Source organism: Lactuca sativa, chromosome 4 (assembly GCF_002870075.4).
Source record: "Lactuca sativa cultivar Salinas chromosome 4, Lsat_Salinas_v11, whole genome shotgun sequence".
NCBI classification, from domain to species: Eukaryota; Viridiplantae; Streptophyta; class Magnoliopsida; order Asterales; family Asteraceae; genus Lactuca; species Lactuca sativa.
Window position 1 is genome coordinate 217,043,930 of NC_056626.2, and position 13,028 is coordinate 217,056,957.

The 13,028-nt window shown below is 34.3% G+C and overlaps 1 protein-coding gene across 1 annotated transcript; it reads right to left on the bottom strand.

Moving 5' to 3' along the window:
* Nucleotides 1–10,826: 10,826 nt before the first annotated feature.
* LOC111886551 (aldehyde oxidase GLOX1) lies at nt 10,827–12,729 on the bottom strand. The gene has a single exon (XM_023882806.3). The coding sequence runs from the start codon at nt 12,634–12,636 to the stop codon at nt 11,026–11,028; it is 1,611 nt and encodes a 536-aa protein (XP_023738574.1). The 5' UTR covers nt 12,637–12,729; the 3' UTR covers nt 10,827–11,025.
* Nucleotides 12,730–13,028: the final 299 nt, after the last annotated feature.

A 13,028-nucleotide genomic window follows, 5' to 3' on the forward strand; every position in this document is an offset into this window, starting at 1 on the left:
CCTCGTCTTCTTTTAACACACCACTCTCTATCTCTCTACCTTTGATGTTCGGAAACTGTGACATCCTCTAAATTTTAGAACCAATTAAAAATTTTCTTTACGCTTTAAAAATCATTTATTTATATTTGCGGAAAATCCTAGTACCAAAGATCAATTTGATTACAAATGTTTGTTTCCAAAATGTTAAAACCCTAAGGATTTCATAATCAATACAGATACATAAGTTACAACGTAAAGACATGATGATCCTTAATACTACCATAAGTTTCTTAATCACTCAACATCCTAACCAAGTTCTAGTAGCTTAAGTCTTGATATCTGTGATGCATATAAATTGAGTGGGTCAGGTTGGGGAAACCTAGTGAGATACATGGGGATTTCAATCCCACAATATTGATATGATAATATTTCCTAATTATCAAACCTGAAAAACCAACCGTTACCATACTGTATCCATATAGGCTTACATTCCTTCATATCTATTCCTACCGATCCTCACAGACCCTGGGCCATGATTATCAAGGGAAAATTGTCTCGCCTGAGGAACCGTTAAAAGATTGACTACACAGTTAGGGGCTTCCTTAGCCTATGTTAGTCACAAAGAATATGTAGACATACCATTACAGTTGTCTGATCAGGACCTAGCATTTTTGGTTATCTAAGAATATACAGACATACCATAATAGTTTTCTGATCGGGACCAACCATATATGGTCATCCTAAGGGGAATACTATATCATACTCCCATATGTAGCTACTGTATATTGACACCTAAAAGTGTTACTGAACAGAACTTTACTCTTTGTTCCTAGGTTATGCACATTCTCCTAATGAGACTACTTTATATCAAACTTAATTGAACTAGGTACCTTCCATATCTCTAAGTTTATCCCTAGACTTTTTTACAGTGCATGCAACCAACTTTTAATACCGACTCTATTCTTACATGACATTAACCTATCTCTAGTGTATTTATATTCCCTACAGAGCATTATATATTATTATTCTTTTATCTTCCTAACAATGCTACCTTTAATACTATTATATGATATTATCTATTTAATCCTAACATAAAATAGAACCCTATCTGGTTCGTACATAGCACAATATATACATATATTAACATATAATCCAGGAAATAAGCGTGCAATTCATATATGATTCCCGACATATATTTAATACTTTAATTTAGTACTTGTACTAAATCATGTTCATGAAAGGGACTGTACACTCACCTTACTTAGGTGGGCGACTGGTGATCTGGTTAAAGTTTCACCTAACACCTTAGATATTCCTGTGACCTAAGTAAAATTAATACAAAGTTTTAGTCTAATGATCTCGGTGACTAATAATAGTCTACATCCTCAGAAATCTCAATGTCTACATCAAGATCTATCAAGTAAGGATTAGCCAGACAAGACAGTTGGGAGGCATGATCATTTCGTCATACAGATTTTCTAAAATCTAACAAACAAGACAATGTGACCATTCTAGACGCCTCTCCCGTAAGTAGATCAATTAGTATTATGACTTGGAATCACTGATAAATCTTATTTATAAGTTCATAATAATGACTTATGATTATAAATATAAGTTACACTGAAAAGACTAGACTGTAGCTTAACTTATAGAGGTTCTTCCTGACAAAGTTTTGAACTTGCATAGGTAGAGCTTTTACTCACTAGCTACTACTACTTCAGGGGTCGCACGACTTCGCTGAAGGCTAAAACTAAGAGAAAATGGGCTAGAATTTAAATAAATCAAGGTAGAGTGTTTGAGAAGTTGTGGGAGAAAGAGTGAGGATTGACCTCCTATTTATAGCTGATTTTGGGGTGAACGATGTGCAAAAGGGGTGCACGTCATTCATTTTAAGGTGACGAATCCCCAACCATTTTGTGCCACATGTCAGGCTCTCCGTGGTCTGCGGTTTCACCTTCTAGAAGTACGCGTCACGTACATGACATGCTGTATATAACATAAATTTTATAAATTCAGTAACTTCTTCATAGAAGCTTTGTTTTCGATGTTCTTTATATCCCCATAAAAATCTCAACGACATCTACAACTTTTCGTTAGACTCCATCGGCTAATTCTAAATTTATTTTTAGCCCTTATTTTTATATGGTTTAATGATTTTGCAAAAATCATAATTCTCTCGTACGAACTCCAATTTTGGTGTTTACTTTTACCCAAAAGTCAACCATTCTCTTTGTATCTTTTAATGTTAATAATTTTTAATTTCATGGTTTATTTTTATATCTTATAAAATTCATATATACTTCATATGAGCTCGAATTTCTACGAAATTTATATTTTCGGGATCGGGATGACGTGTACTTTATGAATACAATATATATATATATATATATATATATATATATATATATATATATATATATATATATATATACACACACACACACACACACACATATATATATATATATATATATATATATATATATATGTTTTGGCGCAATTATTTTTACGACTTACAGATGATTAACTGATTTGTTCTATTTTTCCTTAATACGAAACTTGTATTATATAGTCTGCAAGGTGCCTAAATATAGAGTATCCTATTCATGTATTTTATTTTAATAATTATTAGTTATTATGTGTAGCCTGAATTTGCGGGCGTTATAGAAACCATCACCGACCATCTGCCATTCTCACTAGAAAACACCTTCGACAGACATCCATTTCTGTTCCCTCACAGGCGAGACGGGTTTGACAATGCTGTTGAGCTCCGTCTGGGTCTTGAGTTTCGAACATCATTAGAGTCCAGATCAAATTAATGAATAAAGATAACGATGTCGTTGAACTATGATGTTTGTAGCTCCCGACGTTGGAGAATGAGAGATGAAGTCATCGCCTTCGCTTCAACAAAATATGAATGAAATCGTTATCTTCGATCAGTAACAAGTACGAACGGAAAAAGCATTTCTATTCCTCTTTTTATGCACATCTTACGAAACATCGAAACTCAATTTAGATTTGCGCTATCTTCATTCCAACATGATTCAAGACTCTATCATAATGAAATAAGAACAATATTTGACTGTATAACCAGATTTGTTCCTTCTATATCTCTTTGTAGGGAAATGAACCTATTCTTGATCGAAATTTCTTCAAAACATGCTCATCATAGAAACACAATAGATTATTCAACATTCAAACTTAACTACAATCAATTGACCATACAACTTGTTTCTAAACAACTTCATATTTTTTCAAATCAGCAAAGAACCAAAACTCCAATCGATAACTTATCATCCTAAAATGAAGCTTCATCAAAACCCAGTTCATCGAAAAACTTTGATACACATTTTGATCAATTTTTTTTTTGCATCACCTAACGAGAAATCAGATTCGATTGAAATCAACCATCGGTTAGACCATATATCCCACACTATCGACAAACACAAATCATCATCGATGACGAATATTTCTTGATCAAAGAAGATAAAATGAAGAACACGATGATAAACAAGAACCTTAAAAATCAAAATCAGCAAATGATTGTAATCCAGAAATTTTTAAGGAGATAATGAATCGATCTTGTGAGATAAACCATTTGTACAAATCAAGATTGTAAAAATCGCTCGACGTTAGCTAGTCGGTGGGCTGGGGTCAAGGGATTAATCAGCTAGGCGGAGATTAATCGGGGACCATTAATTTCTAATATGTTAGATTTAAAAAAATTAAATATGACTAATATCATATAAAACTTCATAAATACCATTAATATCATAACAAAATAGGTTAATATGATAAATACAACACTAATCATACCTCAAATAGTTTCTATTAAGATATAACTTCTTCAAAGTGTTAAAATTTCATCGGGTTCTATTGTTTCAGTCATTTTGTATGCATGGATTAATCGCTAGGCGCTCTCTAATCGGTCGAGTAGCGCCTAGGGATTAATCGGGACTTAATCGAGTTTTTTACAACATTGGTACAAATCAATGAGTGAGAATGATGAGAGATAAAGTACTTAAAAAAGCAAATCATATGATAAAAGTAAGAAGATATGATGAATAGTAGAATCTGGTGGAAAATGTGGGTGGGTGGTGTAAATATTTATATTTTGCTTTCTTTTTAATTATTGTAATAAAAGAAAAATGAAAAATGAAAGTTTAAAGGGAAAATCTGTCTAAATATTTTCAAAAAAGATTGCACTAAAACCGCAAGAAAATGAAAAGTTTGGACCTTTGGTGGTAGTCCAAATATTTTTGGACCAAAATGACAATTTTTAGCTAACCACATGGACCATTTTTGTATTTTTATCTACTAAGAACTAGTGGGAGCTATAGTGATATTCCTAATCTTGTATGGATGAGACATACTTAATAATGAGAAATTACATTTTTACCGTGCCAAGTTTTTTCACCTTGACATAGAATGTGTTTCTACGATGAAAGATTTAAGAATGACAAGGTACATTCTTGGAATGTAAAATACATGGAGATAGATAAAGATGAATGTTAAAGTTTTTAAAATGTTTATGCATATATTGACAATGTCTTGAAAGAGATCAAGATAGATGATTAATTTGGAGGATTCTTAGCATTGCCACATGGTACTAAGTTTGACCAAGCCTCAAAAAGACTTAATACATATGTTTGAGCTAGATAGAATGATTTATATTCAATTTACTTTAAAAATGAATATATCATTTACTCCATATTATGAACAACACCTGATATGTGATCATGCAATGAACTTATTATAAGATACCAATTAGATAAATGAGTAAGTCACTAGATGAATTTGAGGACATTATAAAAGTACTTAAGAAGAACTAAGAGAATGCACACGAGATAATAAGTTTAGAATAAGATCTTTATGTGAAGATCTACACAAGATGCTGGCTTTAAAACAGATTAATATAATTATAATTATAATTGGATGAATGAGTTCATTTAAAAACTTAGTTGAATCCTACAGTTCAAGGATAATTTAGAAGTCTTTTGTGACTTTAAGAGTGTACTTAATCAAGCAAAGTAACTCTGAATCACTTTAGAGAACCAATTATATTCTCCAAGATATTTATCTATACTTAGAGTAAATTCAAATATGGAGATGACGGTATTCGCAAAATTCACACAAATTAAATTTAGTCAGACCCATTAATAAAGTCTTTGTTTTAAGCTAAGTATGATTAGTCACACTTTAGCGATAGGACTTCATTATTCTAGAAATTGGATTTGATTTGGATTTAGTATTTGGATATTGGAACTTTAAGACAAAAAATATTATATTGTTTTGATATATTGGGATTTGATCATCACATCAATACTTGTTGTGTTATATATTAACATGTTTAATCCATGAATTATCTTATTATTATAAAACTTCATAGTCGGTTATAATTGTTGGAGCAATTATGAAGTAAGACGAATATGAATTGGATTGGTTGAGTCTCATCAGATGAAAGTGGGCTAGTGGTTGTAACCAAGTTTCATAGGTACTTATCAGAGAATTGGTACTGAACAAACCCGCATAAAGATTACCTCATGGATCCCTTTCATGGGTGACACTTGATTAAAAGGTACTATCTTTGTATCCTTAATACCCGAGATGCGTAGTGAGATTTGAGTGTAGGGAATGTTGTACTTAGATATGGTCAAATGTTGATCCTTAACCGGGTAGTTATAAAATCCATTTTTAGGTGTATGAACTGTGCAAGAGGCTTACATAATCAAGATGAGATTTGTCCATCTGATGTGTTGAGAGTCAGACATCTACCAAGGTACCCAAAGTTGAATACCAAATAAGATTGATTTTGTTCCAAGTCTCATGTTCAACAAGATGTCTATAACAAAGGGATAACTGATAAACTTACCTTATACATCAATTGAATCTTTGAGATTTTGGGAATTGGATGTTGATGAATGTAATTCTTCATCATATGTTATTGGGAGAAGTAAAATGTTTCTAGACATTCACCACTATCTATATCAATCTATGGTGAGTCTTCTGCAAGTGGGAGATCGAAAGATCTTGTATTCCCAAGAGTCATTATAGAATGATATTGCTAATAACATATGATCCTATAAGGTTACACATTATAACAAGTTACCATTAATTGATTATTTATTAGTATAATTTGATTATTAATGAATATATCAACACTTGTATTTAATTAGAAAAACATTATTTTTGTGAAAGTAATATTTTACCAACATATTGGGAATTATTATTTCTAGGAATAATAATAAAGAGAACAAAACTAGCTTAATATACATTAGGTATGTATTTAAATGTTATGTACAACTTTTTTGGTCACTTTAAGTAACCATGAAGTTAACAAAGTAAAAAGCATTTCATTTTTGTCTCCTTTGACCTATATTAAATGATGGTGTTAGACATGTCTTTTAATTTGTTTATTACATCATGCCATGCTTGTTAGAAATCCCCATGCTTTCATTATTATATGTATTACTTTTGTACTAAGTGTTGGTATAAAAGAAAGACATAAGTCAAGAGTTTTGGCTAGCTTTTAACACACTTCTTCTCACTCTTTTGGGGCTAATTTTGGCCAAAAATTTGAGCCACTCTCTCCCTTTTATTCTCTTGCAATTTGGTGCTAGAAATGAAGGATATGAATTTGCTTCTATTTAAGCACTTAGTTGGTATAAGTCTTAAAGTTTAAGAGCAACTTTATACAAGTGTATACTAGCATATTTTGGTGGTTTAAAGCTTGCTTGGTGGATACATTATAGAGAACTTCTACTTGGAGTTTTAAAACCATCTTCATCAACTTCCTAATTACCAAAATGAACCAAAGTCTTCAAAGGTTGTTATATTTTCTTCTTCTTTGGTTATGTTTAATCTGTGTAAGTTCTTGCAAAATGATCACTGGTGTGTATAAAATGATTTTACTTTATTCAAACAAAAATGCTTCCATTATTAATTACGTCTAATTTTGAGACTAAAATTGGATTATTTTTGAATAAAAACCCAACAAGTGGAGCTTCATGATTTAGAGTATGCATCGGTCTCACATTCAAATAATACAACTACTTTGATAGTATTTCATCCCTTATACAATGTTGACGTACCCCCACCCAAACCCTCATTTTAGTATCATGTTGAATTTCGTTGTCCCTTTTTTTTCACCTCGCCTTGATTGGTTTAAGACTCTAAAGGGTAATATGATTCTTTCACTTTCACCATTCTTTATATTTCCTTGAAAGCTTACATACTTGATTGCATTCTGTTGAAAAGGAAAACCCAACATTGGCTTGAAGTATTGGTGAGTAAATAATGTCCCATTAAATTTTATTGCATTCCATTGAAATCTTCTATACTTGATTGAAGTCCCTTTAACTCGTTTGCAGAAATATTTGGTATCAATTTTTCTGGTTCAACTTGGCAAGAAAATATTCAATTTGAAGTATGGAATCAGACGTGGGATATGAACCCTTCAAATATCGTTTTAGTGCCTTTACAAGTATTTGCTACACTATTGGTTTAGTCGGGCATGTCTTCGAACAATTGGCAAGATACCAAAAATACTATCCTAAGTAGCAAAGTAGTACCAAAAAAAATCTCACATATGCTTAAACCCTCTATTTTATAGTATAGCTCCATTAATATGATGAAGATGATCGTTGGGAAGATGTTGGATTTGAATTTTTTTAATGGAGTATGAAAATCAGAAAAAATTAATAATATAGTTACTTGCCAAGTCAACATGCCATATCAAAACCATTTTTAACTTAAAAATTGCAACCAAGAAATTAGAAGGGTAATGGTTAATATCAAACAAGATTGAAAAATATGATGTTCGATTAAAAATAATAAAAAAATAATGCCATAAAAAAAGTGAAAACATAGTGCTATGCTGTTGTGACATCCCCATTTTGACGGCCAGAAAAGATCGATTTTGTTTATGCTTTGTTTAAAAATCAGAGTAACATTTTAAATAAAAGTGTGCAGAATTTGTCCCAAAACAAAATATGATAAAGATTTATCAAAAACATTTCCATAGAAATGTATTTCATCAAAAAGACTCGGGATGTCATGTTCGATACATATCATAAGCATAAACAATACAACATATGCCTTACTACATTATTCCGTATTTACAGGCCTAAAATCCTTTAATCTCTCATCCCAAGACATCACATCTATGCTCATGCGCCACTACCTGTAATACAAGAAACTGAGTGAGTCAGGCTTGGGAGCCTAGTGAGCACATAAAGTTTTCAACTAACAATAAATAAGTTTATTAGCTTTATCAAACCAAACAAACCCGATTACCCGTTCCCGTTATCCTCACTTTACGTCCCTAAAACATCTAACACAAGGGACCTAGTCTAAGGACTATCATTGGGATGGACACTACTGCTAAGGGGATTCCTCAACAATAAATGTCCTTAAGGCAACCATGTGGGGGATGGAGTACACCTGGTGAGCACACAGTTCAAATAAACACAAAGTTCAAATAAACAGCTACATGTTGCGAGCCTGCTAGTGTTCCACTGGACAGTCTAGAATAGTACGTGGTCGTCATCTATACTCCGCTAGATGACTGGATCATCAATAACATCTATAACGAGGCCTCTCATTATTTTATTTTATCACACAACAACTATTACATCTACCCATGTTCTACCAAATATATTTTGTAGATATAAAATACATATACAGTTTAAATCATTTAAGACACGTATAAAATTGTTCATCCAACATAGATAGCAAGTATACAGATAATATGCACACACAACACGTAATTTATATAAAATACTTCATATCTATGTGTAAGCTGAAAGTAACTATGCACTCACCTGAAAGGTGGTGACTCAGCACTCGGACAGCGCTTCGATACTCTCAAAACAATTTTCCTTCGATAAAACCTAGTATTAATACCACTAGGGTTTAGTTTAACGATAACCGCGACAAATTAATAGTCTGACTATAATTACTATTATATAAGCGTTAAATAACACTCAATATAACTCATAATAATAGCCCAAATAACTATTTTAAGGACCTAATAACATTACTCTATTAATTTGAAAGCTATATTAAAAATTATGTAAACGTAGCTCACTTACATCGGATTTTATAGAAAACCGAACTTTGCTCGGAGCTTCCTTAGGGTGCTAGGGGATCACCTAGGCTTAGGGGAGAGTTAAAACCCTTAGAGAGAGAAAGTAATTTAGAGAGAGAAAGAGAATGGTGTGAAAAATCCGGAGACCCTCGCAGGTATTTATAGGGGGCGAAGCCTCTCGGAACGCTGGGCGTACCGAGGGTACGCTGGGCCTATGCCTCGGATAAGAATGCCAGCCGAAGCCAGCTGTCTCGCACCATCAGATAGATCAGACCGGAGCTACGCGGGGCGTAACTTCTTCGGACGCGGGGCGTACTGCGAGGGCGACGTGTCAAGATCCGAAGTGAAGCCTTGGTCAATAAGCAACGACTCAGATGCGGCCACGTCATCCACCTCCTTGCAGTTTTCACAATTTTCCTTCCCGACTTCTAAAAATCATAACTTTCACATACGAGCTCCGTTTTCAACGTTCTTTATATCCACGCGTAGGCGGGAACATAATCTACAACTCTCGTTAAGACTATGTCGGCTAATTTTGACTTTGTTTTAAATTTTTTGTTTTTAACAGGCTAGGACAGGATTGGTCCGTTAAAAATCCATAACTTCTTCGTCCGACGTCCGTTTTCGTCTTTCTTTTTATCCCTATGCTACTATTAACGAGATCTTCGATTCTCATTTAGGTTGTGTCGGCTAAAAACCACTCGATCTAATATTCGAATTTCAGGCTGTACACTGCTAAGCTGAAACTTCGAAAAATCATAACTTCTTCATACGAAGTCAGATTTGGGCGTTCTTTTTATGGACGCTCTCGGTTTAACGTATTCTACGATTTTCGTTTAGACCGCTAAGGCCAAATCTCGCTCTATCGTAAATTCACTATTTACGCTTCCCGGTATTGTGTCGGTTCCGTCGCGAAACTTCGACTGGTCATAACTTCTTCGTTATAACTCGGATTTCGGCGTTCTTTATATCCCCGAAATCCTTGTTTCGACTACTACAACTTTATGTAAAGATATCGGACTTATCTCACACTTTAATTTTGATGCTTATTTTTATCCTTTATTAATTATATCTTTATAATTAAGTAATAAGCACACAAATACACATAATTCACATAGAATTCAAATATTTCACCTTTATTACTTCAAAAAGAGTTAGAATAGTTGACCTAGATTATTACATTATTTAAAAATGCTTAGCACCGAAACCCGGACGTTCCAGCTGTTGTGCATTTTCCCTAATGTAAACAACAAACAAGTGGGTTCAATTTAAACGAGCTTGTCAAGATTTGCTCTAACTTCAATGCGTTATTAGAGTGGCAAACCTGAAATTGATTAACCAACAAACCTAACATACCGACATTATTGCCGTTTGCTTATCGAGTGGTTTGAGTGGCCAACACAAAATTGATTAACCCGAAAAACTGAAAGATCGCTCGATGCTCATCCTTACTTGTGGCTACACCACTGCATACTCTATTTAATAATAATATAAAATAAAAAGTAATAAAGAAAGTTAAAATAAAAGGTTTAAAAAGTTAGACTCTTTGGTTACCATGCTCTTGCTGTTGTGATTACATGGTAGGCATGGAAGAGGTGAACACCTCCTCCTAAGGGCATGGAAGGTATTTGGCGTGGTGTGACATGGGAAACACTTGAGCTAGCATACCCAATGGTCTTATAAATGCGGGTCAAGACCAAAATCACCACAAAATGAAACCACCAAAATAACAAAATGCAGATTTTTAATTAAGTTTCAATTTTTTAAACATTATGCAAGTTTTTTCTTTTAAATAACACCCAAACAATCTTTGATCGATCACATATATTCTTTAACTTACAATTACAAACAAATCATATATCATATATCATATCTACACTTTATAAATAAGAGTACAATAAAAACCATATATGACTGCTATAAAGTCCACACTAATGGTGCTGTGGACTGCTTTTTTATCACTGAATTCGGACCCAAATGCCTGGACTCGGTACTTCATTATGAACCACAAATAAAAGATAATCACCAGCAGGTGCAATATTACCGGATGGAGGCGCTGTTACTTCAACTGTATAGTAAGACCGACGTCCGAAGACAGCCTTGGTGGAGTTGCCACCGTCAAGCACCAACAACCTTTGATTCATAGAAAAAGAGTGCGTGTTAAACGAAGGTGCTATCATTGTCACTGAGATCAAACTAAGATTCACATCGCCTGTTATCGTAAACCTAATGATAATTTGTTCACCATAGTGCATCTTAGCTTTGCGTTTGTGCGAGATAATATTAGGACGTAATATGGATGAGCTTGGATCCAGATAAGAGGGCGCAAATGCCTCCAAGCTCAATTCAGTTGGGTAAAGTACGTCCGTGAATGCATATTTATCATGAGGATTACTTCCACCGACAAGAACCCTACCATCTCTTAGCAAAACCGCTGTCGAATGGTACATTCGAGGTTTGTTGCTTGGGTTTTGCACTTGAAATCTAGACCCAATTGGGTTCTCCGGTAGGTAAACTACTGGGTTCAGAACTGGGTTCCTTCCAAGCTCCCATCCTGCAGACCCTTCAGACGCACCATTAATGTTCAATACATGTCCATTCGGTAGCAACAACATGTCACCTAATACTCGAGCTAAAGGCATGGTTTCCATGAGCCATTCGGGATTTTGGTCTGATATTTTAAGCCGACCACATGTATCCAAGGCTCTATCAAATCTTGCGTTTAATGCATTAATGAATGCTCCTTTGGGTGCACCCCCACAAACTAAGACTTCAATGGTATTCACTGTTCCTTTATTTATCTGCAAAGGTAATAAAACTGCAGAACCCGTGCTTGGGTAATTCCTTGGTTGACCATCTGGCATTGTTGGGTAATTCTTGACCACTTTGTTCCTTGAATAGTCGAATAAAATAGCACGATTATTTGCAAAAATGAACAAATTACCATCAGGAATGAGAAATACAAATGGGTACAGATTATTTTCAATGTTAAGGTCACTCGTTTGAACCAAAAAGGGTAAACTGTAAGAGGTCTCTGTCGCCGACATCTTAGGATAGAACTCATAGTTAAACGTCTGACGACCACCAATAATAATTTGGCGACTGTCGGGCAGTATTTGATTGGTTGCATACCATCTGGGTTGATTCAACCCGTTTTGTATCTCTTGCCAATCGCATGTATCACATGATCTATAAATTCGGACAACCTGAGAACCATCTCCCCAGCCTCCGGTCTGTGTAAGTCTTCCGTTGGGCATTAAAGTTCCAGAAGAGCACCAAACATCAGTGAGTAGCATAAGTGGACGTATGGAATTGGATGCAACATCATACTCGACGGAATGGGCTGAGCAGTCGGTTGAGTTGTGGCGGCATTTGCCATTAGGAAGAGAGATTCTGGAGGTGCCAAAGTCCGTACGATCAAACATAACAACACGATCATTTGGGAGAAGCTGCATGTGCATGGCTGAGATGCCGACGCTTGGGAGGAGGACGGACCAGGATCCACCAGTGGCGGAACATGGCGGAGTATGGAGGAGAGCGAAGAAGAGGAGCTGGAGATAAATGGCCATGAGTTTAGGTGCGGATATATCTGTCGAGATTTTCTGTTTTCCTTGAGGTTGTGGTGGTCACCTTTTAAGTACTAGTCATAGAAGAGCTGAGGTTGCTAAAGTTACACAAACTCCACACATGTAAGGGGCATTAACCCATGTAAGGGGCTGAAGTTCAATAGTTGCCATATTATCTTTGTATAATCCAAACAACTTTATTATCTTTTTTCTTTATAATATATTGAAATATACAAAATTTAATAAAATATTACAAAATATAATTTATAGTAAATATTTAAGAATTAAAAACTTTCATTTTTTCTATTGAAGAGTTCAATGACCATTGAACTTTAAATCCATTGAATGCCAATATAACATCTCATAATGATAAAGTTTCATCCATTGAATTACAT